The sequence below is a fragment of the Cyprinus carpio genome, chromosome A1 (genome assembly GCF_018340385.1).
Source record: "Cyprinus carpio isolate SPL01 chromosome A1, ASM1834038v1, whole genome shotgun sequence".
Taxonomy (NCBI): domain Eukaryota; kingdom Metazoa; phylum Chordata; class Actinopteri; order Cypriniformes; family Cyprinidae; genus Cyprinus; species Cyprinus carpio.
Genome location: NC_056572.1, coordinates 19,333,226 through 19,359,026, shown reverse-complemented (window position 1 = coordinate 19,359,026; position 25,801 = coordinate 19,333,226). Strand labels below are relative to the sequence as shown.

The 25,801-nt window shown below is 36.2% G+C and overlaps 1 protein-coding gene and 1 pseudogene across 1 annotated transcript in view; both read right to left on the bottom strand.

The window, feature by feature from the left end:
* The window catches only part of LOC109064969 (transmembrane protein FAM155A-like), a 90,312-nt gene extending 74,338 nt beyond the window's left edge, over nt 1-15,974 (bottom strand). The window contains exon 1 of the mRNA XM_042756726.1: nt 14,557-15,974. Coding sequence (XP_042612660.1) covers nt 14,557-15,243 — 687 coding nt within the window. The 5' untranslated portion in view covers nt 15,244-15,974. The remainder of the gene's footprint in view (nt 1-14,556) is intronic.
* Nucleotides 15,975-21,793: 5,819 nt separating this feature from the next.
* On the bottom strand, nt 21,794-25,437 carry LOC109101705 (annotated as a pseudogene).
* Nucleotides 25,438-25,801: the final 364 nt, after the last annotated feature.

The following is a 25,801-nucleotide window of genomic DNA, read 5'->3' as shown; positions in this document are numbered from 1 at the left end:
ATTTCGAGAAAAAAAAGTTGAAATACAATCTTGAGAATAAACTCATTAAATTTAGAGAATAAAGTCGTTGTGTTTCGAGAAAAAAAGTCGAAATGAAATGTAGAGAATAACGCATTCGATCAGTGTTCATTGCATAGCCTATAGAGGACATGGCAGAGTTGGATCACTTAGTCAAGCTATATTTTAGAATTTCTTTCAGTAACAAAGAAATACTATCAACTTTAGCTAATTATGACACAATAATAATTAGCACACGAACTTTAAAGAGAATTTGCAAGCGGTTAGGTCTTTTTAGAAGAAAAACTTGCTTTTGTCCAACATGCAAGGTTATCGCTGGCTTCACCCAAATGCACTCTGGCACTTGGACAGCTATGATAAATTAAAACCGTACGGCATTGCCATTAATGGCGTGTGATGTAATGAGTTTATTCTCAAGATTGTATTTCGACTTTTTTTTTCTCGAAATTTAACGAGTTTTTTTCTCGAAACACAACGACTTTATTCTCGATATTTAATGAGTTTATTCTCAAGATTGTATTTCGACTTTTTTTCTCAAAATTTAACGAGTTTAATCTCGAAACACAACGACTTTATTCTCGATATTTAATGAGTTTATTCTCAAGATTGTATTTCGACTTTTTTTTCTCGAAATTTAACGAGTTTAATCTCGAAACACAACGACTTTATTCTCGATATTTAATGAGTTTATTCTCAAGATTGTATTTCGACTTTTTTTTCTCGAAATTTAATGAGTTAAATGTCGCAATATAATGACTTTAATCTCGAGATGGTTTTATTTTTTTATTATTGCTTGGCCCTAATCCTCTTCCGTAAAAATGAGTTGAGAAAAAATATGTAATCTGGAAAAAATTAAAACAGAAAAAATGGAATTTTTTGGGAAAGAATAAGGAGTTTTTCATAGGGCCCTAAAAAAGGAAAGTGAAGTAATAAGTAGTGAAGTTACTTTTCAAATGCAGTAACTAGTAAAGTAATCTCATTACAATTTACAGAAGTAACTAGTAACTAGTAACTAATTACATTTTTTGAGTAACTACCCCAACACTGCTCACTGCTGTGTGCCTGCACTTGGATGGGATAAATGCAGAGCACAAATTCTGGGTATGGGACACCATACTTGGCCATGTCACTTTCACTTCACTTATTAATTAGTGCACCTATATCTGTTTCTTGTATCAAAAGATGAATCGTGCATTTCAAGTAGTGAGTTATGAAGGAAAACTGCCCCCAGTCTTCCCTACTGTATAGAGCTTGTTTTATGGACAGGTCACTTGATGATGAACTCTGATTCATCATGTGTTTTTCTGTTTTGCCACCTGCATTATTAAGGTACATTTTAAGGTACAAAGCAGATGTTGGTAGTTCAATAACAGTAGGTTGGTATAATAACATTATATCACATAATTAAATATACTTTTAGTTATAAAATATAAATACACCAATATGCTGTCCCATAACACCTGAATTATTGTTATTTTTTAAGGTGATTTTCTGGCATATACTGTATATAATTTTTTACTGTAAATTTTTATAGTGTACTGAGTTATATATTAAATTAAATGTTTTTCTGTCTTTTGAATTTTACTGATTGCAAATATAACAGTGGAGATTTTTCCTTTAATGCTCCTGAAAAAGCTTAAAAGCACTATACACACCTCAAACAATCTACTATAATACCACCTTTGTCATACTGGTTTTAATGTGCACTTCAGAAGTTGTAACCTAAAACTGGTAACATCTAAATGAACAGGTTTTAAGTCAGAAATATTATTTTATATTGATGAATCAACTTAGCAATAATAATAATAATAATAATTGTCATCATTTACTCACATTCATGTTGTTCCAAACCTGTATGAATTTCTTTCTTCTGTATCCAAATAATTTCTAGTCTCCATTGACTTCCATAGTATTTTTCCCCTACTGTGGGAAAAAGTCAATGGCTACCGGAAATTGCTTGGTTTTATAACGTTGTGAGAACTATGAGCAACAAGTTCTGTACATTTCCTATATAGGTGACACTGACATGCTGTTTTATAGAATATCACAGTACCAGTGAGTTTATTACAAGCTGTAACAGCAGCCCCTATGTATTGCAAATCTTTGGCCACTTGACAACCTCCAACAGAGCTCGTGTTTCTTGGATAATGATCGATTTCAAACTTTCCATCCACTACACAGTGTTTAAAGAGGTGACTCATAGAACCTCACTGCATGATCATTCAGCTGGAGCTAAACCAAACAGGGTGAGATATATTTAAAGCTACTTAACTGTTACAGTGACTGCAATTTAATGAAGAGCTCAATATAGGTTTCCAGACCATGTGTTCTGTCTAGAGACTTAGGAAAAGGTGTGGAAGACAAAGGTGTACACTCATTTCCTTTTTTTCTTTTTTTCTTCTTTTTTTATATACACTACACATACAGTGTGATAATTTGTTCCTGGATCAATGCAATGTCTTTGAGATTATTTAAGAGCAAATTTGGGCTCATGTGATTTGCACTTGTCCTCAGAGGGCATTAATGGAAAGCGTATTATTGAATGGAAAGATTAAAGAGTGTAAAGGAGATAAGGTTGCCACCTGTCCCTTAGAATATGGAATTGTCCTGTATTTAAAGGGATAGTTCACCCAAAAATGAAAATTCTGTCATTAATTACTCCACCCTAAGTCGTTCCAAACCCATAAGACCTTAGATATGTTTGATGCATTCAGTTCAAACATAATTTTCCGAAGCTACAAGAATACTTTTTGTGCGCAAAGAAAACAAAAATGACAGCTTTGTTCAACAATTCTTCTCCTCCTCATGTATAGAAAATTTGCTGATTTTCTATACAAGTGCTGGCTGCAGATAAAGTTTTAATTGTTGGTGATTTTAATATCCATGTTGATAATGAAAAAGATGCATCGGGAACAGCATTCATAGACATTTTGAACTCAATGTGGGTTAGACAACACGTGTCAGGACCTAATCTTTGTCAAAATCATACTCTAGATTTAATAATGTCACATGGAATTGATGTTGATGGTGTTGAAATTATGCAGCCAATTGATGATATCTCAGATCATCATCTAGTCTTGTGCAAACTTCAAATAGCTAAAACTGTAATTTCAAATCCATGTTACAAGTATGGTAGAGCTATTACTTCTACCACAAAAGACTGCTTTGTAAGTAATCTTCCTGATTTATCTCAATTCCTCAGTATATCCAATAGCTCAGAACAACTTTATGATGTAACAGAAACTATGGACTCTCTATTTTCTAGTATTTTAGATACAGTACTAGAAAACTAGAGGTATTTCGTATTGCTTGGCTGGAAAGTACCCTATCCTTCTGAAAAGCATTAAAAAACTGCTAGATTACTTTTTGTCTCTTTTAGAAGAAAACAAACATAACCCCAGGTATTTATTCAATAAAGTGGCTAAATTATGAAAAATAAAGCATCAACAGGTATTGACATTTCCCAATAGCACAGCAGTAATGACTTTATGAACTACTTTATTTCCAAGATCGATACTATTAGAGATAAAATTGTAACCATGCAGCCGTCAGCTAAATTATCACATCAGATAGCACGCTATAGATCTCATGAGGAACAATTCCACTCCTTCTCTACTACAGGAGAGGAAGAATTGTATAAACTTGTCTAAACCAACAACATGTATGTTAGACCCTATCTAATCTAAGCTCCTAAAAAAGAGGTGCTTCCAGAAGTCATAGATTCTCTTCAGACTATTATTAATTCCTCATTGTCATTAGGATCTGTCCCCAAAACCTTCAAACTGGCTGTTATTAAGCCTCTCATCAAAAATACACAACTTTACCCCAAAATAACTAGTTAATTACAGACCGATCTCGAATCTCCCTTTTCTGTCCAAGATACTAGAAAAGGTAGTATCCTCAGAATTATATTCCTTCTTAGAGAAAAATGGTATCTGTGAGGATTTGCAGTCAGGATTTAGACCGTATCATAAGTACTGAGACTGCTCTCATTAGAGTGACAAATGACCTGCTCTTATCATCTGATCGTGGTTGTTGTATCTCTCTATTAGTGCTATTGGATCTTAGCGCTGTGTTCGACACTATTGACCACAACATTCTTTTGAATATACTAGAAAACTTTGTTGGCATTAGTGGAAGTGCATTAGCATGGTTCAAATTGTACTTATCTGACCTCCATCATTTCATAGCAGTGAATGAAGAGGTATCATATCGATCACAAGTGCAGTATGGAGTACCTCAAGGCTCAGTTCCAAGGGCGTTACTTTTCATGCTTTACATTACCTCTGAGAGATATCACCAGGAAACACTGTGTTAGCTTTACTGTTATGCTGATGATACTCAGCTCTATATTTCTTTGTGGTCCGGTGAAACATACCAGTTTGAAAAACTAACTAAATTAATAGTAGATATAAAAAACTGGATGATGGGTAATTTCTTAATACTAAATTCTGAAAAAAACAGAGGTGTTAATTATCGGACCTAAAACCTCTGCATGTTATAACTTAAAACACTGTCTAAGACTCGATGGCTGCTCTGTCAGTTCTTTGTCATCAGTTAGGAACCTAGGTGTGCTATTTGTTAGCAATCTTTCCTTTGAAAGCCACGTTTCTAGCATTTGTAAAACTGAGTTTTTACATCTCAAAAATATATATAAATTACGACCTATGCTCTCAATGTCAAATGCAGAAACGTTAATTCATGCATTCATGACCTCAAGGTTAGATTATTGTAATGCTTTATTGGGTGGTTGTGCTGCATGCTTAATAAACAAGCTCAAGCTGGTCTAAAATGCAGCAGCTAGAGTTCTTAGAACCAGGAAGTATGACCATATTAGCCCAGTTCTGTCAACATTGCACTGGCTCCCTATTAAACCTTGTATAGATTTTAAAAACTTGCTTATTACTTATAAAGCCCTGAGTGGTTTAGCACCTCAGTATTTGAACGAGCTCTTATTGCATTATAGTCCTCCACGTCCGCTGCATTCTCAAAACTCTGTCAATTTGATAATGCCTAGAATATCTAAATCAACTGTGGGTTGATCCTTTTCCTACCCGAACTCTGGAATAACCTACCTAACATTGTTCAGGAGGCAGACACACTCTGTCAGTTTAAATCTAGATTAAAGAACCATCTCCTTACACCAGGGCTGCACGATTCTGGAAAAATTGAGAATCACAATTTTTTTGTCTCAAATAGAGATCACGATCCTCCCACGATTCTGAACTAAACAAAATAAGGTGTGACAAAATATTATTGCTGCAGTCTATTTAAAAGTGTTTAATTAATTTGAACGAATTATTAAACATTTTAATATACACTACAAGTCCAAAAGTTTTTGAACAGTAAGATTTTTTGTTTTTTAAAGAATTCTCTTCTGCTCACCAAGCCTACATTTATTTCATCCAAAATACAGCAAAATAAGTAATATTGTGAAATATTTTTACAATTTAATATAATTGCTTTCTATTGGAATATATTTTAAACTGTAATTTATTCCTGTGATCAAAGCTGAATTTTCAGCATCATTATTCCAGTCTTTAAAGTCATATGATCCTTCAGAAATCATTCTAATATGCTGATTTGATGTTAAATGAGATTGTGTGGGTGTCTAAATCGAGATCTCAATCTTTTAACAATTAATCATGCAGCTCTAGCTTACACATAACACACCAACACATTTCTAATATTTAAACCCATTAAAGGATTTTTAGGCTGCATGCATTAATTAGGACAACCTGGATGACCCCTGCAACCCCTGCACTCCCCCCACTCACCATCATAGACAGCACTGTTGCTGCAGTGGACCACCATCCCTCATGACCTGAAGTGGGACTATCACATTGACTCCATTGTTAAAAAAGCCCAACAAAGGTTTTACTTCCTTCGCCAGCTGAGGAAGTTCAACCCGCCACAGGAGCTGCTGAAACAGTTCTACTCAGCCGTCATTGAGTCTGTCCTGTGTACTTCAATAACTGTCTGGCTTGGTTCAGCTACAACATCAGAAGACTACAGAGAACGGTTCGGACTGCTGAAAGGATTATTGGTGCTCCCCTGCCCACCCTTCAAGAACTGTATACATCCAGATTGAGGAAAATCACTATGATCCCTCTCATCCTAGTTACCCTATCTTTGAACTTTTGCCATCTGGCCGGTGTTTCAGAGCTGCAAATACCAGGACAGTCAGGCACAAGAATAGTTTCTTCCCCCAGGCAATCTACCTCATGAACAGTTAAATGTTCCCGACTCATGCAATAAAAATCTGCAATATCCTTATATTTATTTGTTACCCCTCCATCCTAGTACACACCTGCATCTTACTCAATTCTATTCCATTATCATCTATAGCACAACTGTTTATACAATTTATTTATTAGCAAAGGTTTTTATTTTTTATTTTTTTATTTATTTTGTCTGTGTGTTTCTGTCTCTGTGTACTGGAAGCTTTATGTCACTAAAACAAATTCCTTGTATGTGCAAGCATACTTGGCAATAAAGCTCTTTCTGATTCTGATTCTGATGATGACATCAATGAATTCAGTGATTAACTGCCTTTAACTGAAAATTGAGTGTTTACTATTGTCATTTTGCATGATTGACACACTATTTTCCCTTTTTAATACTGTAAAGTTGCTTTGACACAATCTGTATTGTTAAAAGCATTATATAAATAGGTGACTAAGAATAATTAATAATTATAAATGATCAAATTTAAAATAACAATATTATTTTGTTCTGTTGCAAGTTTACATGGATAAATGGATAAAAGTTTACATGCATAAAAGAAGAAATGAGGGAGAAATTAACGATTTCATGTGCTACAAACGGCTAGATGGGAACCACAGAACTAAAGGTGTGACCAGAAATTTGCATGATGGGGGCCTGAATCTGAGCTAGCACTAATTAACCAGGTTTTAGGGTAGGAAAAGGTACAGTATTCCCTTAATAAAACAGTTGCAGTCACAGTGTTAAGAGTTGTCAACAGTATTTCACTCTCTTGACTCCCTAGAAAGCGATTTATTTGGTGCAGACATGCTTTGAATGAAACAGCATGTATGGCGCCTCCCAGGTGAAGAGAACATGATTCACGCTCCTCCCTCCATTGATCTCCTCACTGACAGACACCCGTAATAAAGATAATGTCAAGCAGTTTGGGAATCTGTTGACCTTGTGCTAAACAAGTAGTTAATCAATAGTCAACCTTAATCTACATACTGTTCGTTTCCAGTGAATAATTTCTGAAACTTTTAAGAGTTAAGGATAATATGATGTAGTTTTAGGAAGTGAAATGTCAAGAAACTTGCATTTTGATAAGAAAAAAAAATAAAAATTACTTTATTTTAGCTGTACTTTTAGTCTTTTTGAGACTACATTTCAGCAATTGCTATATGTAGAGACTTAAGTGCTTTATCAAGTCAGTGGTGCTTTATGAATAGCTTATCATGCCCCTTCCATGTCACTTCCTAAAAGCATGGATTTATTTTTAGCATAGCATTGGATGCATCCTCATTCATTTACCATTCATATTTACTGTACAAGATTAGAATTAGATTATAATTAATGCATCATAGTATGAACATTCTGTCATTTACTCATCATCATTACCTTACCCTCAAGGTGATCCAAAACTGCATGACTTTCTTTCTTCTGTTTATAAAATAAGATATTTTAAAGAATGTGGGTAACAATGGTTCCCTTTCACTAAGCATGCACATGCACAAAATTGTGTGTAAAATCTGCGTAAAAAGGTTTTCATGAAAAAAATCATGACACCTTAAATGTACTAAAATGTATTTTAAAAGACAAAAAAAAAGTAGGAACAACTGAAACCACGCATAAAATAAGCACATTCTCTGAGTGGCCATAAAATCATGTTCAGAAGAAAATTTTAATCTTAAAACTATAATTATTAATAATTATGTACAGTATTACATATTGTTAAATTTTATCGTAACATTTCATCATATACAGTGAAAGAGTTGAAAACTTGCTTTGTACTGTAAGTCAAGCTGTGAGGTTTCGCTGAACAACAACGCAGATATACGTGTATGTATAGCTGGCTAATGTAATATGGGTCTGTATAGCAAGTGTTTTTATTGTATTTGAACTGGTTTTGAGAATGACACACTTGGCATAGCTCGAGGATCTTGCAGTGTGTCTTTAAGGCATGAGTGTGTCTTTAAAGAGCATCATATGTTTGCTGAGAATGATGAAAGAATGCCAAGGAAAGGTTTTGTGCAAAGCCCTTATATGGAGATGGTTTGGGTGTGGTTTATGCAAATTACTAACCTTGGGCATTCATCCACTCAGTTAGAATATTGCTAAAATTATTAACATTAGAACATGGTTAAAATCATGGGTGTACGCATGCACTATTAAAATTTTTCATGAGAAGTTCTCTTGTAAATATAAATACAATATGAGAGGTAAACAAATAAACATTCCTCAAAAGCCTGATATATTCAACATTCACATTTGAACATGGTTTTTCTAAAAAATTATGTATGATAATCAAGTTGTTTCAGTCCAGTACGTGTTCATCTTGAAATATTACTAGCAACATCAAAGTTATGTTTACTTCATAAAAGTCAGTAAAGATTTCACAGCAAAACACACGTAAACCACAACTTGAAGTCAAATGTTTGTACAATTATACTAATAGGCCTTTTACTTGCTTAAAGTATAAACTATCAATCACACAATAGAAGGCATGTAATAGATTGTGTGCAATAGGATTTTCAGCAAGTTTTAATCATGTTTATCATTTCAAGGGCTTAGAAATTCATATATCAAATATGATAGAGTATAGGGTTAAAGCAGCCAGCATTGTTTTAGAAACCACTGACTTTAATTGTATGGACAAACACAGTTTTAACATTTTTTGAAAATCTTGTCTTGTGTTCTGCAGAAGAAAGAAAGTCATACAGAATGAAATGAGGGTGAGTAAATTATGAGACAACATGTACTTGTCAATACTGAGGAATCACAGCCTGGCATGGACAGTTGGAGGTTGGGGTTCTCTGAGGTATTTTACAGTCTTTCCTTGGGAATTAAAGATGGTGAATCTGTATGAAGTCTCCAAGACTCTTATTGTTGACTGACGTCAAACTCACGCTGACACTCATTAAGCTGCTGTACGATCTCCTTGGCAACCTATCCTCAAAGGCATTCTGACCCATACAGAGGTGTGACAATGAATGATACAAATTGAATATGATACAATGAATATAAAAAACAAAAACAATGTCTCCATTGGTGAACATATATAAATACATGTGTGTGTTGCTCTGGCACATTATTACAGCTGCAACACCTTTTGCAGTGGCAGTAAAGTAATGGAGATCTGGGACACTGACCTTGGTTGCAGTTGTGTCCCTCAATGGAAACCTGCTGCAGCAGCCCACAGCAGGCTTTTATGAATAAGCAAACACACTCAGTATTATAATGCTACCATGGAGACCTGACCCTAGTCACAGCTTCAACCTCTTGGCTCCAACCATTACTGTAATCCCATCCAATCCTTAATTTCAATGAACAGGAGTAGCAGGGGATCTGAGCTCCAGCCTATCAGTGCATCTGAATGGCATCTCTATGAATGCAGTTCACTAGATATGCAAAGAGCTCAAATATGTGTGACTGCTGATTTAAAGAAATAATAATAAAAAAAAAAATTTAAAAAAAATCTTGATGGGGTAAATATAAATCATATAAAACATATTAACATCAATATCTCACTTTACAACTATTTATGCATTAACACTTGACCATGAGAAAAGGTTGCCCAACCATCTGCAAACACCATGTTGAGGTGTCTCTTTAGAATGGAGGATGATAAGCTAAATGCCACCCATTAGGATGATTAAAAAGAGCCTGATTATGCAAAGCTTGAAATCAATGGGAAGTTGCAGAATCCTGTGTGTCTGGCTATTTGTGTGCTCCATTAGTCCAAAGATTGAAAACACATAATCACAATCTCTCTCCCTTTTTTCTTTCTTTTTTAACGAATGTGCAAGAAGATCTAGTAACATTTCTATTTCTATTTATGACTCACTTCAACTCTTATAAATTATGTTCATAATCTTATTAACCTACTTGGTCCTAAAAACAAGAATCTGTTTAATAATGTACAGAACTATTAATGTGGGAATGAGGGTTTGAACATCCTGGTTATTTTAAGATTAAAAGTTTTTAACCTCATTGCAAAACATCAGTCTAAAAAAAAAAAAATAAAAAAATAACTAAATAAATAAATAAAAAAACGTGTTATATTTGTATATGCATTATAATAAGACCAGATTTGATACAGTGGTATGGTGAATTTTTTATCTGTCTTTTGCATTAATGCATCAGTTGTTTATTGTTTAAAATGCTGTATGGTCTAGAGCAGCGGTTCTCAAATTCAGTCCTCGCGCCCCCCGTATGTTTACATTATGTATGTTTCTCTTATGGCTTCAGACGTTTGTTCTATTCGAATGTAAGTGCCCTGTGACGTGGGCATCACAGGATATTCTGGATATTCAGTATATGATCCACTCAAAGTGCATTAAAGTGTGCAAGAATTTAAATTGTATTTATCTACATAGGTCTATGATGTCACACTTGTCCATGTGTGAAAACATTGCGCAGCGCAAATCTATGAATGAATGTTTCGAAGTGAGGTAAACTTCAACAGATTTCCCCTGCTCAGGGAGTAGGGAGCAATGAACACAGTGTAGGGACCATGTCAGTGGGAACACAGTTCATGCATGGAGCTCACTTCTAACAAGCTGATTATCTGAATCAGGTGTGCTAACAAAGAGAGACATGCAAAATATGCAGAGCTGGGGGGTGCGAGGACTGGAATTGAGAACCACCGGTCTAGTGTAATATATTCCAGTTTGTGCAGTATAACAACCTGATTATTAGGTCATGTAAGCTTACATATAAGACAGCTTTATGATTTGGATATAAAGTTGTCTTATCTTTAACAATAAACAAATTGTTATGTATTTTCTAAAGAGGGAACACCATCCTCACCTTCTCACATGGTACAAATAATTTGGCATGCATAATGAACCTTTATTGTAAGTTTAAAAAATTGTAAATTACAAAAAGATATAGGCCTAATTTCCATTTTTCTCTTATAGGCAAATGTGATCATACACAGAGAAGTTAAATAGTCACCGATGTCTGTCCTCTGTAACTCTGGTTTTATATCAGTTTTCGTGTTTCATCCCAGGGTTTTGGATATAGAAAATAGCCTTCTGATAGTCATCTTCTGTTGGCTTACGCTTATAAAGGCCCTGTTTAAATAACACAGTGAGCAGTTTTAGCATTAATGAGACACAGAGGAACACTGTCTGCTATTTCTAGAATAAAAAGAGTAGGAAAGCGAACAAAAAAAAAAACCCTTCATGAACATGATAACAATGTAGGGGCTTCTGTTTTGTACAATTTCCATTTCAGATTCTCCAATCCCACTCTATGTGAAGCTCAGTGACAAGCAAATCCTGGATCCACTTACAGCTGGTTGAGTCAAATTAGCAAAGCAACCCTGTTAAACGAACAGTTCACCCTAAAAATAAAAACTTTGTCATCATTCAATTCTGTCAATATAATGTAATGTAATTGTAATGACAAGAGGGTGAGTAAACAATGACAGAATTCACATTTTGAGGGGAACTAATCCTTTAATTTAGCAATTTTGGATAAAGGATACACAATGGGAAAACGTGGAAATCTATGTGGGGAGATTATTCAATTATCAGTTTTTCAATTGTATTGCAATGTAGAGAGAAAAGAGAAGGAAAGTGTGTGCAACAGACAGAATGGTGATAAAGAAGTGTCCCAAAATTAGATAACTTTGAAAGAAATGTACCAGCAACTGTGCTAAACCCTTGCAGGGATCATACCCTGCCAAGAGTACTAACAATATCTATGCTCTTAGTAGAATGTTGTCCTTTTCTATTCTCAGTAAATAGGGTTTCATCCCAACAAATCAAATCCATACCACAGGCTTTCTATATTGCCCATACGAGTCAATCAGAGGAAATCTGAAAGATCTATGCCATACACTCAGAACTCATTTCCAATTTAAATGTAATGAGTCCAGCATATTTCAACTTGCTACAGCAAGTAACAGCAGATTTTAACTCCTATTATAAAATTATTTTGAATCATACTGAGTGGAAAAGTCAGGGCAAGAAACAAAACTGACTTCTCAAATTTATTCTGTAGCATTTTTAATGATTAATTAAGTACTTCACATAAGAGAACACACTAAAAAAGAACATCAAAAGCATTCCACCTTTGAAGTAAAGTACTGTCCACTTTTGGTCTCTGAGACACTAAATGTGGTCCATGTTATCAGTGATGTGATTGCTTTGTCACAGAACAGTCTAGCTGTAACACCAGTGCAACAGTGCAGAGCTCAATACAGTAGCTAACAATAGCACACTATTGAGTAAAACCTTCTTAATTTATTTCTTTAATCACTATCCCCTCCCATCGTTCATTTGTTTGTTACCTATTTATAATATCTAGTTTATTCATAGCAAGTGAAGTGAACCTTTAACACATTTACACACAATGCAAACACACTGACACAGCCAAAAGTAACACTGCCTTCCACACTCTGATGCAGTACAAGGAAGGCGTCGAATTAAATCTACCTGAAGGCTGATCCGGCTGTCAGAGACGGCGTGTCACAGTGATCACACATCCTCTCAGTCTCTCTCTGTCTTTCTTTCTGTCTCTATCTCTCGCTGCATAATCACAGCTGGGACTGGCTATCCCTTGCAGATGCTTGCTAGAGGCTCTGACTGACTCCTGCCACCTCCCTCTGCATTATGGCCTTCATTCACACTCACTGGAGTTTATCAGGCTACGGTAACATGGTTCGACAGTTATGTTGACGCTTGAAAATGTCTGTTGTCTGAGAAACAGAACAGTCCAAATATTCTACCACATGCATCCTGAACATTTTGAAAGCCATTGATTTGTTTAAAAAGCATTCAATATAAATGCTTCCATATTGTGTCAGCAATGATGAGCACTTATGTTTTGCTGCACAGAAGAACAATGATGCAAAACAGTAGACCTATCCTTCACAATAACATGAAAGACTAATTTGTGGTTACTGGCCAGACTTTCTATCCACAAACAATACTTTGCAAGGATTTCATAGAAATAATTGTTCTGTGGAGGCTTTTTCAGAGAGATTATTTAAATGGGAGGCTTCTAAATAGCAATTCTGTGGCTGTCACTTTGCTGAGATATGGCGAAGGCAAAGAAAACAACACACACAGGTGTTAGTATGAATTGTCCTGAAAATAAATGTAACTCATCAACAGGTTTAAATAAGTACACAGCCTTTCTGTCAGCCTCTATGAAATAGAGTTGATACTGACCACATTACTGCAATTATTTTGGATTAACAGTTGCAAACAGCTTTTTTTCTTGTGCTTTAGAGAGGCAGAGGTAGATTTTTAGGAGTGGAGATGTATCACAAATGCAAACGCCCAATGTCATTATTATTGGCAATGAAAATGTAGTAAAATACAAATTACTCATGTAATAATTAAATATGGCCCTTACATCAAAAGGCCTATCAATTCGTTGTAGAACTGATCGTGTTTCAGGACCACGGACAGCGAGCACTGACTCCGTGAGCAGCAATCCTTTGCCAAATGAACCAGTGAATAAGCAAAACACGGCACCCACTTATTCACCAGCGTATCTCTACCATTTAAACGACAACTTACAAGCTCTCGGTAAATGTTTGACCATTAATTACGCAAAGCAACACATAGGTAAAGAGCATGGCAAGATCGCTTCCTTATCAGCACACAGCAAATACACAGTGTGCCATTTTTTTTCGTCGCCCAGGAGCAATCCATTTAAGATTACAACGGGAGCTCGAAAATTAACCTTAATGTCAAGTTTATGGCGGTTAAGAGGGCACCCTGTTGCAGCGTGTGCAGAGTGCTGTGCAAACAAGACCAATGAGCGAGGGAAAATACCTCTCTGTGAGAGATTAGCTGAGAAAGCACCGCTGCCCTATTAGCGTTATTGAAATGTACTCAGTGTGGTGGACGTGAATGAACACCTGGCGGAGCAGCTCTATATTCAGTTCAGAGAGACGCACCTGCGCGCTATAGAATGACGCACGTACGTTGAAAAGATTGGCTGTGCGGCGTTTTGTGCATTGACACAGTAACCTTGAATCAGCAGCAACATTTAATTTCCTCCGTAAGATTAGACCAGAACAATGGATTTTGCGTTGATCGCGCTCCCCAGCGAGGAATAAATTGAGAAACGAGGAAAAGAAAAGTTTAAAAGCCTGTCTGATTTTTCACTCTCAAACTGTCTTAGAAATGCCATGACTGCAAAGTTGGCACCACCAACAGATGCGAAATGCGGAAAAACAGAATACAATATGAAATGCACTTTTCCCCACTAAAACATCACCGCGTTACTGTCCCCAGTTACCATGACGACTGAGAACGAAGAGCCAACTCTATTCAATGAAAACGAGAGATCCAGATAATAAAGCCCTACCTTGCATTCTTCCATGCACGTCCTTACTGAGTACACATCCGTCTCGTATTTGTCTGCCATCATCTCAAAATCCTCATATTTCTCCTGCGCGTGCAGGTCATAACGCTGGTACGCCTGAACGCACAGACTGCACCTGTTTAGGTCGCCGTCCATGATCACGTCAAGGCTGCAGTTTAAATTGTCCGGACTTAATGATCCATAAAGTAAATCCATAAGAGAGTACGAATTACAAAAGGAAAGGTACAAATCGCTTATGTTTATCCACCGCGTCCCCTCCGTTTCCGAAAGGCCCCTGCACAAGTGGTCAGCGTCGACAAAAGTGAAGCAGTTTTCAGACAAACCATCCGGGTGGCAAGTTTCTAGTTGCCACAAAGGTTTGGTAGAATTGACTACAAAAATAGCATCTTCATTTCTTCTGAGGCTGCTGTGTGTTGAAGGGAGGTCGGGTCTGTGGTTTGCGCTCATGTCCACTGAAGCTAACTTGTCTCGGGTCCTTGTCAGTTTGGCCTCGGCGCAGAACCACAGATTATCAGAAAGCAGAACGGTTAGAAATAAGAGGGACGCTAAGGACAATCGCCATCGCTGGGCCCTCTCGGAGTCGGTGAATGGCTTCTCGTTCTCGCGGGGAGCACACCAAATTTTTAAGCCGTCATCTCGCTGCCGACACTTCCAAGCACCGCTGGTCATATTTTGGGAAAGCGCAGCTCTGACTGACTCCACCGTAGGGGCTTTTCTGCCACAATGGTCATTGACGGGAGGTCTGCCTTGAGTTTTTCCCACTAAACGATGTCTGACGAGCGGTCGTGGCTCACCTCCGCGATTAACTGCAATTCCCGGTCAGTTGCTGTGTTCAGGGGGATTACTGCTTTCATTGTCGAATCCCCTCTCCTCGTGCTTCTCCGGAGAAAAACCCAGCTATCTGTAGCAACATGTCTCTCCCTGCTCGTCTGTCATGGGTTCCGCTCTCTCCTTTTGCGCAGAGCCGCTACAACGCGGAAAAGCCACTGTCTGGCCGCACGCTCTGATTCCGGGCTTTCTGGTGAAAAGCGCAAGGACTCCTCGTTTCAACACGCCGAATCTCGCCTCCTCGGTCCGACAAGGTGGGATCTTTTCTCGCGAAATGATCCACAGTCATTTTGGCTAAACGTTACGTTGCCGCCATGTTCGTTTTGAAAGAGTTCTTGAAAGAGAGCAGGGTCATTTGCGTCAGCTCATGCAATGTGATTGATCCATCATAGCCACCCGGCCGATTTGCAAACTGCTCGTAAAGGATGCACTGATACAGCGTAGCAAGCGATAACATGGTTGGTGTTCAAGAAAATAAGCCCTCATAATAATCATCACGTTAGAATCTATGATACATCAACAGGTTGAACAGCTGCACCAGAGCTTGCACACTGTGAAACTATTAATTATTGCTTGAAACCAACATTAGATGTCAGATACCCTATATTTAATGCACTCCATAAAGTGAGGATGTCAAGATGTCACCTTATAAAACTGACTTTCATTGGCATAACTATAGCAGTCAGGTAAATTCAATCATATTCAATCATATTGATATCATATTTTGACTTGAATCAAACTAGATGTTACCACGTGAAGTACATTTTAGGTTAACATATTTCTACATGATTTAACCTAGTAGTTTTGGTATAAATAGACATATTTAGGTTGATTCACCAATAATCTTTTTTTTTCTTTTGACTTAAATAAAACAATTTAATTTAGATGATGCAGTTATTATAGGTGTATCCATTCTTGTAATGCATAACATAATGGAGCATAAATGATAATAATGCCTAATAGAATATGTGCAATAATATTTTCTTAAAGGGTTCATTCACCCAAAAATGAAAATTATCTCATGTTTATCCAAAGCTGCATGACTTTTATTTTCTGTTAAACACAATAGAAGATATCTGAAAAATGTGTCAGTGCTTTTTTATTATTATTATTTTTTTCACACTTTGTTGTGAACTATAACTTTAAATTCAGTTTAATTTGCAGCATGAACAAGAATTTAAAAAGGGAAAAAAATGAAAATACTTCTTGAAAACAAATTACTTGTTTAACAACCCCACAATAAGCCCTTTTAAGTGAAATGTAAGGGTCTCCATAAACAAATCCAAATAATCATCCAATCATAATTGTAGGCTTATGTAGACAAATTTTTTAAGTAAAATAAATAAAAAAAAACAGTTCATGAAACATTAAGATATAGCACCATAGTTTTGATAAACACATTTTAATTTTTCTTTAATTTTCTTTTTTTTTTTTTTTTTTTTTTTTTTACTTGGTGGTTAGTTCTTATTTTTTAAAATGTTGTCTATCAATGGACAGCCATATGGTAGTGTGTGAACCTGTCACATTTGCATTAATTGACAAACAAATATTCACAGAGCATGTAATGACCTGAAGCATGACACATTAGAGCTGTATAATCAACGGAATATGTGTTCATGCTTGCACAATGCATTTTTCCCTTCATCTCCTTTATTCTCTTTAATCAGCAGCATGCGATTTGATGTTGTGATGAGATAGCTAATAGAAAATGGGTCACAAACATGAAATACCTAGTATTAATAAACAAGAATATTGTGAACAATTTATTATGTACATGCATACAATAGATGTAAACAGGCTGAAACATACTGTATATGCTTAAGGTGAAGGGGAAAAAACGTGCCTAATGTAATTGACCCAATGAAATCTTTAAAATGAGCATGCAGTAATAAATATAATATATATATAAATATATATATATTTTTTTTTTTTTTTTTTTTTTTTTTTTTAATCTCTGTCCTTTCTATTTGCCATACAACATCATTTTCAATAATGGTTTTGAATGTGATCCAGAAGAATTTAATAACGGTTCCATGAAGAACCTTTAACATCAATGGAAATGTTTTATTGGACAGAAGATTCTTTGTATTGAAAAATGTTCTTCACACTAAGAAAAAAAATCCAAGAACTGTTCACTGAAAGTTGTGGTTATTTGAATCCAAAATGGTTCTTCTATAGCACTGCTGCAAAAAAAAATTAAAAATAAAAATAAAAAACCTTTTCAGAACTTTTGAGTGTAAGGAGAATAGAAACCAGGATGCACAGAGAAAACACTACACTTTCTCCAAATGCTTCTTGTGAATACAGTGGTTTTGTTTATTTGACTCCACTATTATTTGTTATTTTTGGTCATTAACTATTATTAGTCAAGCTACAATTAAGACCTGCATTCCACTTTGAAGTAGCAATTATGAGCATTTTCCTTTTCCTCATTCCAACAGTATTTGTCTGCTACAGGCCATATGGTCACACATCGGCAAATGCTTTCAACATGCATTAGCGTGCAAAGTTTTGCCCTGTTTATAACACCTATTGCAACATGTTACCATTTGCAAGGTTGTTGAATTTATCACCTTTCAATTTTTCAACACCTTTCAATTATAAATTATTCTTAAAGCCTGTATATTGCAATTAAAAAGATATTGAGCCTTTATATAAGCCTTTATAACAAAACAGATTTTGCATTGTAAAATCATGCATAATTGGTGTAAGCATACAGTGAGGAGGTCAGGAGTGTGGGAAGCAAAGGTATCATTCCATCTGTATCAGCTGCAGGGAACCATATAGATTCAAATTTAATTAATAAGTTTCCTGAGTGAGTTAAAGAAACCAGACTGACTGATGTTGAAGCAAAACAACTTTGAGGATGCATTCCCGTTCTCTATTCACAGCTACCATTACATTTGATCAAAATCAGTAGGATTGTGAGAAATGTTTTTCCACCATGATGTACTCTTAGGCTTTATTTACTGTAATCAGGTACAGTAAACGAACCAGAAATGAGAGATTGAAGGAATATCTCTCCAAAAGCAGCTTTTAGGTGGCATCTAAAAAGTTGGCTGATCAGAACAGGTCTAAATAAATAAATAATAAAATACAAAAAAAAAAAAAAAATTCCTTTTGCCTAATGTGTTTGACCTGGCACAAATATTAAAATGTTATGTATTAAACTGTAATCAGATACATTAAACATACAATACATTAGATATTAAAGGAATGTCTCACCAAAAGAAGCAAAAGGCATCTATTTCATATACATTTTACATATGTACATGCATCTGTTTGCACTACTTAGGTATACAGTAGATCTTTAGGATAAAGAGGGAAAACGGACACCACTGTTCCTCTAAGTGATACAGAACATACTGAACAAGGATTTCATATGAATCCATTTAGATCAAAACATGCCTGTACAGAGGTGCAAGGTAAATCCTCTCTCCTCTCCACAACCCTTTTCAAAATGTTTCATCACTTCAAAGTAAACATTCAGAAGCAGGCCAAAGACAACATATAATCCCTCAGTATTTGGATTTATCCTCCCTTCTCCTGAGACAGGAAACAGAGAAAAATACCCTGATTGAATGCCTTTTCTGAATATGAGCACTATCACACTCATTTAAAGGATGTTAGGCTGGGGATCTGAGACCTGCAAACTCCATTCATACCACAGCAGGTGTGAGTATGTGTGCTGAGATCATGGCATTAAAACGACAATAGTATTCAAGCTGAGCAAACACACTAAGCAAGGCTATAATTCACCAGGCTCTCAAATTATACAGTATGACTCAAGTATACTTTCTTGTTTTCTGTTCTGTTTCCTTATTCACTATGAAGTCATCATTACACCAACAACAATAATTTATCATTCATCATCATCATCATCATTGTTTCTTTCAATAATAACTGTTCTCATCTCAATAACAACCAATCATTATAGAGTTTTCTCTGAAAAAGACCAATGGCTACAGACAACGGGATAAAATGAAATTTACAAAAACAACTCTTGGCAGGATGCAGAGGTGAATTAAGCTAGTTGGACATACACGTTGTGCAGTGGCCAAGAACACCAGATAATTCCGGAGAAATTAGAATGGTGGATATTGAGGGTTGGCTAACAAATGTGTTTTGTCACTCCATATATGATATGCAACAATGACTCATGCCAATAACACTGTCCACCTTACATAACTAAAGACAAATTGCTTTTGACAGTATTTTCTTTCGACATTGAAAATCAGTGATGAAAATCACATCTTGAATTTAAAAAGTCTTTGCATTTTTACACTTTCAGGCCTTCTTTCTATTTACGATTTGGAATCATTGGGCATGCATGTTTTTTTTTTTTTTTTTTTTTTTGTTTTGTTTTTTGTTATAGAACAGTAGATCCTGGACCTGTGGCTCTAAACTAACATGTCACCAGGGGGAAGGCCCACTCGTTTGCAAGACATATTGACCATTTTTCTGTTTTCTGGCTCTCAATGTGGTGGGGTGGAGGGGATGCATTTCTCTCAAATACATGCAGCCATTTCCCACCAATTTATTTTCAGGATGCCCCAGGCTAATGGATCCTCTCATCCAACATCCAATTACAGCTGCTAACTGACTAAGACTTAACTGCTCAAGGAAAGATTGGCCATCAGTAAGAAAACATGACATGCTTTCCTTTTGAAGAATAAGTTATGGACATCATAACATCAAAACACAAATCAAGGCTAATTAATGTTACCAAAATCCGGATTTGAATAAAATGATACTGCAAAGCCTGTATCCTAAACGATATCAGTGACCAACTTCTATCAATGCAGTTGAAGCTACTGCTGGCTGATATAAACCCATGATAATTCCCTGACCTTTTCCATACAGGAAGCTTTCAACAGTACATGGGCGCACCAGCTAGCAGGCACTCTGGGATGCATCTTTGGTCAGATTCGCATTGCCTTGCAATGTCCTTGCTTTTCTTGTCCAAAACCTGTAACATGAATTTATTTTTTCTTTCAATCCTTTGATAGTGTGCTTCACTCTCCCCAGATCAGCAAGGCAGGGTGATTTCACACTCAAAGCTTAGGATATATGTATGTGAAAGACAAAAAACAAAGAGACAATGGAGAATTTGCACAATGGAGAAACCAGGGTTTTCTTTTCAGACTTTTTATTTGAAATCCCACACTCTGCCAGTGTGCATTGGTTTATTATAGCAGTCAGTACATTTTTAATTGATGAGGTAATGTACCTTCATTTAAAATCTTACCATGCCATTGAAGCACTGGGAGTTTTTAATTTTCAAATTAAAAACTAGATTAATGGAACAACAAATTATATATATATATATATATATAGATATATATATAATATATATATATATATATATATATATTAATGGAACACCAAAGGATATGTCTGGACTGATCTTTTCCACACAATCATAATAGACTTGTGAATATAGCATGATCAAGCTTGAAAAAAAGAACAAAAGTATGTTCCTGTTATGTATTCCAGTTCTTCTTAAGCCATACAATAACTTTGTGTGAGGAACAGGCTGATACTTACATCATTATTCTCTAAAAAATCTTGATATCCATAATTTTGAGTTGAGAAAACCTGTAAACTACTCAAAAACTACTCATTGTATTGAAAAGAGGCCCTAGACATTCTGCAAGATGACAACTGTTTCTTTAAAGTTCTTTCCCTAAAACACTTTACACGCTATGGTCAGTCTTAGGACCATTTTTGTCATTAGAATGGCTCTGCAGCATGAAATTCCAAACCAAAGTACCTTCCCACACTAAATGTGAATTTCACAACTCATAACTCATAACATTATGCTTTCATTTTTTATTGAGGGATAGATTTGTGACTCACACACCTTCACAAACTCACACCAATTACCTCGTGTAATATCCATATTACTCAGATGTATCTTTACAAAACCTAGATCCACAGTTGACTGTGTTTGTGTGTGGAGCCTCAATCATCCTATTAGCGCTCTGGAAATTAGATCTCTGGAAGCATTACAGTAACTCCCATTGCAAACAATTAGAAAGATACAGCTCTCACACAATAAATTCAGTGTGCTTGACAAGCTGTTCAAATGGAACTTCAAGCTTGTCAGAAGCTCAATTTGTCTGACTGTAATGAGTCAAGTTAATGTACAAGAAAAACACTTTTGACAGCTTCAATTAAAATTCTGAATGCTTATTTATGAATCTAATTTAATTACACATTATTTTGCATATAATTTCCATCTTAAGCAACTAACAGTATGGTGACATTAATGTAATTTATAAAGTGACATTTAAAGCCCAAGATTTTTAACCATTAGGTTATAACCACCCCATTTTAATACAGAACATTCTATGAATTTGACATTTTTCTTTAGAAAAAACAGCACAGGAAAAATAAAGTATTTTTTATTCTCCAGAAAGGTATTTTTCTAGTCCTTCTAGTCCTATCATTATATATAGTTTAAAATGGTTATCTTTAATGCAACAGTAATGGTTATCTAGTGTAGTCTATGACAGCTAGTATTAAAATACCACAATCTTTCAGCGTAACATTTTGTGTAGTAGCCTTCATTGTTATATTAGGTAGTTAATCTCATCCTCTACATGGCCTGCTTTGATGGAATCTGTCACCCAAGATTCTCAAACTATTTTGAACTTCTTAGTATAAAGTCGCCTGAGCATCTTCAAGTCCAGAGTTCTTCTCTCACTTTCTACTATGACATGCGAGATCCCTTCCTTCAATTCTTCCACAACTCTACCACCATGGAATCGGAATTCTAAGGCACGTGTGTCCAAACTTGTACCCTGGATGATGGATTCTGGATCTCCTAAGTCAGCACACCTGTCAAAATATGCAGTGTAAGACCTAAAAATGCTAGTGGGCAAGTCATCCCAGGCATTCTCTGCTTCTATCTGTGCAACAGACGAACATTTAGCTTCTGTGGGGCCAATCCTTTCAAAGACTTCCCTCATCTGTTGTTCATCAGTATCAACGTAATAACGTTGTCCCCATACTGATCATAGTCTTTAGAGAAGTGGTCCCTTGTGGAAGGTGACATGTGGATCATATGACGTGGTTGCCATGGTATAAACTGCTTATTTTCCAGACACTCCAGCAGCCAAGTAGCCCACACCACATTGTGCTGGTCTGAGGAGATGAGGTTCTTTACTTTTATGTTCTGCACAGCTGCAATTACACAGTACGTGTCTTTTCCAGGGTTCTGCACAACAATGCCTCCACAGCGGGCCACAGTTTTCTCAAGCTGTGCCTTGGAATGCTCATCATTGCTATTTATAACACAAAACTCCACATCTTCAAACATATCCATCTCTTTGGTGACGGCTGATAAATTCTGAGATTTAAAGTGGTCAATGACTCCAATTGTCTTCTTGGGCTTGGCTACAAACTTGTGCTTCTTCTTTTCAGGCTGGTCCTCTTGGATATGTAGATGTCTGGAAGCCAGCTTTCCAGAAGCTCTGGAGCGGAGCTGGTTCAGTTCAGCCAAGGTCATGCACTGATACCACTCTTTGTCTTCTCTGATTCTTTCTATTCTGGGGAAACGTAATGTGCAGTTGGTCTTATACATTTCACTAGAGACGATCTCTGCTGCTTTGGCTTGTATGATCACTGAGTTGCAAGGTTCTATGTAAACCTCTGGTTTTTCTGTTCCACACAAGATGGCTGCTGGAGGATTATTTTTTTTGCAAACTTTCCAATGTTTGTCTAACTTCAGACCAAGATCGTATAGTTCTTTCAAAGTGTAGCCTGATCCAATGCGGCAGAGGGTGTGGAACACCGTGGGCTTCTCCCCTGGACACAGAAAATGAGAAAGCATCCTGCTTCTCCTGCCTTTACCCCAGTAGCCTCCCACTATCAGCAGATCAAATTCATCCATCAGACCATCCACATATTCGGGCTTAATTTTCATCCGTCCTTCACCACGTTTATCTGGTTTGTATATGGACATGGGATTCTTCACCATAATCCCCTCTGCCAGATCGTCAATGGCCTCATTGAGAGAATTCACCACTTCTTGCATGGTTTTGCCTTCAGATTTTGTGACCACCTAGATACGACCTTTGATCGGTGTGAAGACAGCCTCAAGAATGTCATAGCGCTTCTTGAGAGGTTCATTTGCAAACTTCTGATTGTTTACTAACAAGACATCAAAAACACAAAAGCAGGTTTGCAAATCAGAGTCATCCATCAGTCTTTTAATATCAAACTTACTGCCCTTCCGCATGAAAGTCTCAGTTGTAGGGTTATAAGCCATCATCTCTCCATCCAATATGCAGTTTACCACATGAGGTTTGAAGACGTTGTGAATGTGTGGTGTGAGGGAGCCCTCTAGCGGTGAGGCCCCAAACTGTTGTGTGTACTCATAAGAGTTCCTTGTATAGTATTTGTAAACATCTCCATCTTTGTGCAGCTGAGGGACACAGTTGGATCATGAAGTTTTTGGCAGACTTTATTTAGATCTGTGGTGACATTGTAGAGTTCTGACGCATCTGGATGGAAAATCTGAAGTATTGTCTCCTTGCTAATGCCAAGTTTCATGTCCTTGAGGATCATTCTAATGTTCAAAAGCTGAGCTCTGAGTTGTCAGATGCAAAAGGCTTTTCTTCACTTGATCCTTCTGTTTGCTGGCATTGTTGATAGCTACGGAATCTAAAAAGTCATCGACTTCTTTAATGCTTAAATTTCCTTGATTTGTACACCTTGTTTAGTAGGCCGTAAGAGCAAAGTTAACTGCTTCTCCTTAAGATGTGGTTGGACCTCTGTAATTTAGAAGTTTGTTTGCCACATTTTCAGGTAGACCTAAAACTTCAATATACAGTTTGGCAAGCATGTTTTCTTTTAGACCGTAAGCCATTCGCTCTCGCTCAAATTGAGGCACAATAAGACGCATGGCTGCGTAAAATGAATCTGTGTTATTGGAATTGTCCTTGTGAAGCGCTGCATGGAAGTCCCTCCATGAATCGATAAAGTCCTTTAGAATTTTGCCTTTATCTGTTCGGAGTTTGGTATTTTGGATGTTCTCCAGAACTGTGCAGAGGTCGATGAACGGAACTTGTGCAGCAACAGACGTCTGTGGTGTGGCATCGGTTTTTGAGGCACCTTCCATCATTGTAGAGGACACCTGAGGGAAAAACCATAGCAGAGATTATCTAAAGAGTTTTGATCCATGTGCTAGTAAATAATTTCTCATATATGGAAATGTAATATATGACATATACATGATACCTAAATGCCAATGTATAATTTTCACATATGTCATTTGTAGATTAAGATATAAGTTGATAACATTTATAAAATTCCCATAGTGAAATTTGTTTATGCACATGTTAACATTATCTATATGATAATCTTTATATGGTAGCCTATTTTATTTGGCAACCATAAACGTGGGGGGATTATTTTATATACCCACTGTACAGATTGACAGGTAGTGGATGGATCCACATGTCCAAAAATGTACACGTTTTACTTCATATCACAATAAATTTTATATATGGAAAATTAAATCTCTATAATTTTAATTTTAGTGTATATGACTAATTAATTAATGATTAATTTCCCACAAGGAGCAGAAATATGTCATTCTAAACTAAAAACATAGACCATTACACTCATTCTTATATTTTATTTTTATTTTATTTTAACACTTGTTCTTGCTCCCATCAGTGATTCACACAAAGTATAAACTATACTTTCCTTTCTTAAACAGAATACTACTGCTTTCACAACGAAAATAACATATTGTAAAGCATCGCAGAATCAATATTTTAATAAATAATTAAAATAAATTCGATCAGTAAGTGGTGCAATAGTAATTTTATAATTATTCAAACGCATTATTTTGACAAATAAACAATATTTACATAGTAAGACAACATAACATATAGCTAATGTTTACGTTACCTGTGAACGAAGACTTGCAGTATGGCTACGTTACTTCTGAAACGGGAGTAAGTTCAAGTCAAATTCCGTATTATTTACAGGATGCTTATCAGTATATTTACTTAGCTCATAGCTCATGCCATGTTAGCTTATGCATGCAACAAATCTTGTAAATTCCAACTACAGCAACTGTCAGTAAGTTTTTTTTAATACAACCAGAGAATGTCTAATATGGCGAGAAGTTTCACTCTCACTACACTTCCGGCTTCTGAACTGGTTGCAGTTCCACTCTGATTCCATATGAGGGCGCTCACAGGACGAGTGCAGAATGAATGGAGGTCAATGGCGGTATACACCCCTCAAAATCCACTTTTCTCAGGATATAATTTTTTGTCTAGTAATTTGAATGTTGTATTCGAAAGGAGATGCAAAGAAATTACAAATTGCTGGGTGTTAGATTTTTTTTAGAGTCACTTATTTTGCTTTAAAAAGTCTT